Here is a 7,336-nt window from a genome sequence, read left to right on the forward strand (position 1 = left end):
TTGCAAGATGGGGGTGGCCGAACCACCCCCATTGGCCATGGGGGTGGTTCGGCCACCCCCTGGCCGGCCATTGGGGGTGGCTTGAGCCACCCCTACCCCAAAATGGGGGTGGCCGGCCACCCCCTTCTTTTTTCTTCTTTTTTTATTAATTTTTTTTTTAATTTTTTTTAATTTAAAATAATATTTTATTATTATTTTTTTTAGTGAGATATGTGTCTCATTTTAGCCATAGGATTTATGAGGAGAAATCCTCACCATGAACTGAATATTCTCCAGTCCATAATGGACTGGAGAGGATCCTGTTCCCCTTGACTCTCGGAGAAAGTACCTCAAGGTCCTTAATCAATTCTAGCTGGCTCCTCCATAAAACACAAGCAGATAAAAATAGTAAGCATAAGTCTACAACTTAGTGCGTTGGTACTAGTGTATGACTGAACTTCTAATTATGTAAAGAAACGTATCTTTAATTGTAACATCTTTAAAATTAAATAATTAGATTTACTTAATTAGTGTGTTTTCTCGTAGTGTTTTTAAACTAATTAACTGATAATTAGTTGAATTCACTACTTCTTTGTGTTTATGAACAACAACAAAGCTTGCATATCTATTTTGTCTACCGTGTCCTCTTCGTACCCTAATAGAAAAATAACCTAACTCTGATACCAATTGGTATAACATGTCAAAGGGGGCTGTAAAGACAAACAATCACATGACTCACGGCTTTTCCCAAAACAAAGAATGAATCAAGGATTGAAGGTACGATACATAGAAAACCACTTGATGAGTATTTCTTATTGAAAACCAATGAATAATAAACAAGATTTACGTTCTCAATCGGCTGTGAACCACGTTTCGTGAAGTGGTGGTCACTAGTTAAAATCCCCTTTCCCTTTCTTGTGCAGACATGTCAAAAAAAAAAAAAAAACACTTACAAATATTTATAGTATATAAAGTACTAACCCTACTAAAACACTATAATTAAGTCAGTTTTGTTGAACTGATGTAATCTCGTCCGAACAGGGACACTTACTCATCCTCATGATATGATCTTAGGATGGGGACATTTATTCGTCCCGACAGATGTGATCTCGTTGTGACGCCTTCCTAAAGAGCTTATTGATGATCATTTCGGATCTCCCACGCATTCCTCCTCGTCTTGACAAGCTTCCTAACTAGGCTTTTGGGTATTGTTTTGTCTTTCTTCTGACAGCTTGTTTTGACTCAATAAAAGTTGGAATTGGAAACTTTTCATGAAGGATGAATTTGTAGTCCTTTGAATAATATTTTAAACGCCACCAAATTTATATCCTTTCTCCTGTCAGAATCACAAGATATAACATTTTTATTGAGACTGATTTGATGGAAAATTGCTCTACAACAACAACAATATACTGGTCTATTATTATACTTTCTTTTTTTCATTATTATTATTACGAGTCTTTACTACTCTTTACAAAGAAATTTATTCAAAACACTTTTCATATTGAATTAACTTATCATAACACAAGTTACGTACATAGACCATTAAACCATAGAAAGGCGATCTACCTTTTACATACAGCCAAAGGAAACTTGACGGTGATTACAATCCTCGAAGATTTAATGGAACAGAAATGACACGACACAACTTATTTGAAGTAAATTATAATTACTGATTTTGATGATGAGTTCATGATCATGATGTCGGCAGTGGTTTCCCGGCAAGAAATGCCTTGAACAGCGCGAATGATCTCTGAGGTTGCGTCTCCGGAGCAGTGTGAGAAGCTCCTCTTACGGTGGCGAAAGAGAGGTTCATGTTCCCATACACCTGTGTCCATCCACCCACAACCTACAAAAAAATAAAATATAAATCAGGAAATTATAAGATTACCAATTGATTAATATAGCATGTTAATATGAATGCGACAGTGTAGGAAATTTTGTATGCACCAGACTTTAAAAGTGATGTGTCCGTTAAATTATTAAAAAAACATGTAAGAAACTAGGGGTGAAAATGTGAGCACTAACCGCACTAACCGTTAATTGCTAACCACACTAACCGCTAACCATTTTTGAAAGCGGTTAGGAAAAACTGCTAACTGCCTAGGTGGTTACAATTAGTGGTTTTAGGTTTTGAAAAAACTGCTAACCACTAATCGCCTTTATGTATATTATATAATATATATTATATTTGTATATATATAAATACTTAAAAATACATGAAACCGCGTCGCTTTTATGTTTATATATATATATATATATATAGAAATGATGTTGTATATAGTAAAGTATTATCATATTACCATATAAACGATGTAGTTTTTTTTTTTTTTTTTTTTCCAAAAAAATTGAACTTTTTAATTTTTTTTTTTTTTTAATTATTTTTAAAAAGCGGCTAGCGGTTATTAAGGTTATTAACCGCTAACCGCGAGTTAACCGCCTAAGCGCTCAGCGGAGGTGGTTAGTGAATAAATGCATTTTTGATTGGTGCAGGTAGTTTGAAAAAAGGTGACTAAGCAAAATAGAACAAAAAAAAAACATTGAGAGGGTGGCACACATAAGCACCTCCAATGGCCACGAGGTGGTTTGCTCACCTCGTTTAACTGGTATAATTAGTTTTGATGTGGCACATTAATAGATTTTGTGAATTTTTTTAACCGCAAACACTAATTTGTTCATTTTTACTTACCATAAATAGTGATTATTCACTTTTTAAAAATAAGAGAGCAAAACCCTAGACCATAGGGATGAAAATGCATTTACAGTAAAATATGTTCTTTTCAAATGTTAAGAACACATGAAACATGTCACTTTTAAAACTGGCTCGTAATTAAATTTCTTTTTTTTTTATTTTATTTTATTTTATAAACGAATTTATAAGAAATTTATGTTGATGCGAAAACATATTCACCTGCTTTCCTTCAAACCAAGGTCGGTAAGGCACAGTTGTTTTCAATCCCAACAACTTTGCTAATTGATTTACCAGTTTCCGAGTCCCAATAAATGGGATAACTGAATCTTGATCTCCACTGTCACATTTCATCAAAATCATATACATCATATATAGCCAAGACCTTTCTCTATGCTACAAATGGAGTTTGCAATTTAAAAATAGTAATTTTAAAACGTGCGATTTAAAATTAGAAGTTTTTAAAAAAAGACAGTTAAAGGTTTGATAAAATCGCAAATTGATCTTTACAATTATAATTTAGCATTTAAAATCGGGTTTTTTTTTTTTTTTTTTTTTTGAAGTTTTTTCTTACATGTGATTAAAAAAAGCAGATTTTTTTTACAATTTTTAAATCATAATTTTTTAAAAACGCACTCTCACATGATACATTTGTTGCGATTTAATTTGAAATCGAACTTTTTGTCTACAAAATTAATCTCAATGCCAAACACACTTGAAGATTATAAAGAGCTTATTCTATATGATACCTGTATACCAAGGCCCTGATGCCGGACTTGACAAGTGTGCCCACCACATAAATTGTAGGTATCTCTCGATCTCGATTATCATATTTTAGAACCCTGAAATAAAAAATGGTTAAACAAAGTGCCAAAAGATTTCTAATGTCACCTTTACCAAAGTGTCGAGCTAAGATCTCTAACAAAGATGACGTGGAGCTTATTCATTGGTATCCGTAACATTTTTTGTTATTAACTGTTTTTATCATTTCCAATGAATAAGCTTCACATCATCTTAGTATTCATATCTTAGTAGAAAATTTAATACTCCTAACATTTCTCTTAGTATTATTACAAGTTGCATAAAGTCCATTGCTTGACTCCAACAAGCCGAGAATGGAGAGCCTGCTGAACATCTTTCCTGTTCAAATACGTGGCTGTAGTTACTTCTGGACATACATCTTCCTTTTCTTTAGCTTGCTGTAAGCATAGAGAAAAATAAAAGGAAAAAGTATAAATGGCTTTCTTTAAGGTAAAAAATGCAACACATTATTACATTGATTTGCAATAAGCTCTGTGTGGTATGCAAAAATAGCAAATAGGTTCATGCGCATAGCTCCAGTGTATGTAGTGACCTATTTGTTATTCTTACATATCACAAAGAACTTTCAAAACATTTATACGGCAAAACGCTTATCGCAAATTAACATAATTACCGAGGCTGATTTTAGATTTTTTTCTTACTCGTTGACAGAGGGTAAACTTTACCTGCTCACCAAGAGCATTTGGTTGTGAATGAGGAGATAACAAAGCTTGAATTCTTGAGCTCAGAGGTTCATAAAGGGCCGCCATTTGTGACTGCTTTTCTAAACAATGGTCATTACCAATGACATTGTACACATTGACGGTGTTATTAAGTTCTTTTTGACGTTGTAAAAGTACAAAAGTACAAGCAGGAGAAAGAAATTCTCTTGTGATGGCCTCTCTTAAGATCTCAGAACCATTACAAACTTTAGTGAGAAGTTCATAAACACCATCAGATATCAAGCCATGAGACCAGTAATACTCGTCCACTGAATTAAAATCTGTGTTGAATTCCAGAAGAGGATTCCCAATCTGCAATAGTACCATTTAAGAACATTTATATATCTCAAAATAAATTTAGAAAAAAGAAAAAAGAAAAAAAAAAAGTGTGAATTTTTTATGGAAGTCGTATTTCCAGGCTCTACTCACAAATATCCCCTTCAAGTTGATCTTGACCTTGGACTGAACAATGAGTTGTGCAAGTTGTGGCACATAGTGACCTATACAAAAAATAGGTCCATGAGTTTTGTTATATAATACTCGAGCCTTGTGAAATACAACTACATTTTTATTTACATCTCAAAACTTTGAAAAGTGATATCAGGACCTCCATACTACTATCCCGTATCAGACTAGATACTTTTGCACTTTACTCCCCAAAAAACCCTTAAAGTTATTAAGAAATTACCATTAAAAAAATTAAATGCTAATCATCAGTTAAATAATCACTAGATACTTTTGCATCATAGTAGAATTAGATGGTCTTCATTGAGAGGAAACAGGAAATTTACCTCCATAGCTTTCTCCTCCAATAAAAAAGTCTCTCTTTTGGTATTCTGGAAATTTAGCAAACCAGCCTTGCAGGAATATGAGACTGTCTCGTGCTTCAGAAAAGTAGGCCCATTGTCAGTTTCAAAATAATTGTGTGCATTTAAAAAAAAAAGAAAAAAATTGAAGGTGAAACAGCATAAACCTGTAATCTCATCATTCACATAGTTGTAAAATGATTTATTAGCAGAGTAAGAAAAACCAACTCCTGCTGGTGACTCCAGGTACAACATATTTGCTTCTGTAACAAACAGGGATTAACAAGTAAGTAAATATATAATTATGTTCACTTCTCATTCATCTACATATATAATTAATTTTCATGGCAGAGGTGGTGTGGTTCTCACACAAAAAGGCAAAATTAGACATTGGAAAGACCTTTATTCCAACTATACTCATTCCTGATCAGTAGCTTGTCTCCACTTGGTTTAAAGGGGCCATGCTCAAGGAAGGCTCCACCTCCAACAGATGAACAACCAGGCCCTACAAAATGAGAAAATGGAAGACCAAAAAGAAGTAAAAATGTTCAGGAAATGTAAAAGTAAGTTTAGAGTTCATTGAGTGAGCCAGGAGATGCAAGTTAAAGGAACAAATTAAATTACCTCCAGTTAGCCAAAGAACAAGAGGCTTTGAAGCAGGCTGTGCTTCAGCTTCAACAAAGTAGTAGAAAAGAGCTCTCTGCTGCTTTTCATCTACAGTAATGTAGCCTGCGAATTGTTGGAATGCAACTTTTGGCTGCCCTGGCAGACTTGTGATCTTATCAGCTATAGGAAAACACTCCACTGGCATGAAAATTTGTAAGAGAGATACACATATGATGCCAACGACAGACCACTGTTGAGGCTGCAGCATGATTGAGGGAAATGAAGAGAATATGGAGATGAAGATGTGGAAAGACTTTTGTGTTGGAAAATGTAGAGTAGGTGACTTGATTTTCTCACCGTGGGCCCCAGCTTTTGTTCTTTCGATTGGCAGCTATGTGGTGCCTTTTGTCTCTTCTTAGAATACTTCATGGTGAAGTTCTTCAACCGGGTAGCATTTATATAAAATATATTATATATTCATTTGACCATTCACCAAGTGAAAGGGCAGCAGCTTTCTTCTCGGTGAAGCATTCGTTACCTTCACAATGAAGCTTATTGACCGACTCACTCTTCCACCAATATAATATATATTCGAGGGGTGAAGTAAAACAGCACACGGCATGCCTCACAGTCCTTGGAGACTTGGCTATTCGGTTAATTGGGCTGAGGGGCAGTAGCTCCAAAGAGAGCTCTGTGGGTTATTGAGAAATAGAGAGAAGAGAAAGGACAACAAGCTCTTAGAGAATTAAGAAATTAATTTCTCTTTTGTATTTTTGTAAGCTTGGGTGTATTGGGGTTTTGGGTTTGAGTGGTTTTGTTTATACTACTCTTTTGTACTCCATCATTTTGTTAGTGAATTTCTCCTGGATCGTCTCCGCCAGTAAATATAGATTTGTTAAGCCGAACCACTTAAATCTTGGTGTCTTGTGTGACTATTTGTTATTGTTAATGCACAGTTTTCCAAAAGATGACGTGGCACGCTTGCCGAGCTTGAATTGGACCAACACCCGAACAATTTGACTGCACAACAAAGAAGAAGAGAAGGATCGAAGTGACCGGGGGTGAGCCGGCGTGAGCACTCCGATGCCTAAGTCAGAATGGAAAAGGATAATAGTAACAACTACAGAGCTCAAGTTATGAGAGTTGTGATTACCTTTGCTTTGATCATATGACTTGTATTTATAGGCATTGGAGAAAATCTGATTTCCCATTTATTAAGGAATCTTATCCCTTGATATCGACTAAACAAACATTTGAATGAAAAGATTATGTTTGTTAGTTCTTCTACGATTTAAGCGACTTGAGATCAGAAGATCAATTATAATATCTTTTGAGATATCAGAGTTATTCCCTTTACTGAAACTTACATGTCCTGAGTTATTCTCGGACTTTTTAGTTTCGGCTAGAGGTTGCCTCGGATTTGTTGTCTCGGATAACATGAGTAGGTCTCGTCTCGGATCACTTGATTAGGTCTCGGATAACATGAATAAGTCTCGTCTCGGATCACTTGATTAGGTCTTGGACTTGGGCCTTTAGAGTAGGTCTCGGACTTGGGCCTCCTCTGGCTGGGCCCAAGGACTGTTCAATAAATGGTAAGCTAGTTCATGACCCAACAGTTACCCCCCAATTTCGAAGTTTGTAGAACTAAAGAAATTTCATGTCTTGATGGAATGAACCGAGGCCAGCTTTTCTTGAAAGAAATTCCGAGACAGTCAATGTTTTTCGAACTCCGT

The 7,336-nt window shown here is 35.2% G+C and overlaps 1 protein-coding gene across 2 annotated transcripts; it reads right to left on the reverse strand.

Annotated features, from left to right (window-relative positions):
- Positions 1 to 1,373: 1,373 nt before the first annotated feature.
- Positions 1,374 to 5,914, reverse strand: LOC132192018 (serine carboxypeptidase-like 45). Of its 2 annotated transcripts, XM_059607195.2 has the most exons (10): positions 5,622 to 5,912; positions 5,398 to 5,502; positions 5,165 to 5,260; positions 4,983 to 5,075; positions 4,621 to 4,691; positions 4,156 to 4,503; positions 3,743 to 3,867; positions 3,418 to 3,510; positions 2,891 to 3,008; positions 1,374 to 1,828 (listed from the first exon to the last, which is right to left on the reverse strand). In XM_059607195.2, the coding sequence occupies exons 1-10, from the start codon at positions 5,869 to 5,871 to the stop codon at positions 1,676 to 1,678; spliced, it is 1,452 nt and encodes a 483-aa protein (XP_059463178.2). In that variant the 5' UTR covers positions 5,872 to 5,912; the 3' UTR covers positions 1,374 to 1,675. The 2 variants fall into 2 exon arrangements, with proteins under 2 accessions (XP_059463178.2, XP_088367071.1); XM_088510945.1 differs by lacking the exon at positions 2,891 to 3,008 and having other exon boundaries at positions 1,698 to 1,828; positions 5,622 to 5,914.
- Positions 5,915 to 7,336: the final 1,422 nt, after the last annotated feature.

Source organism: Corylus avellana, chromosome 10, assembly GCF_965113065.1.
Source record: "Corylus avellana chromosome 10, dhCorAvel1.hap1.2, whole genome shotgun sequence".
NCBI lineage: Eukaryota > Viridiplantae > Streptophyta > Magnoliopsida > Fagales > Betulaceae > Corylus > Corylus avellana.

What these genes read in the sequence shown, in the direction of transcription:
- LOC132192018 (XM_059607195.2), bottom strand. Translation starts at nt 5,871, where the DNA reads ATGCTGCAGCCTCAACAGTGGTCTGTCGTTGGCATCATATGTGTATCT. An exon ending in CAAATGCTCTTGGTGAGCAG is followed by an intron (nt 3,868 to 4,155) that starts GTAAAGTTTACC and finishes CTATGCTTACAG; the next exon opens with CAAGCTAAAGAAAAGGAAGA. An exon ending in ATCAGGGCCTTGGTATACAG is followed by an intron (nt 3,009 to 3,417) that starts GTATCATATAGA and finishes GAAATGTGACAG; the next exon opens with TGGAGATCAAGATTCAGTTA.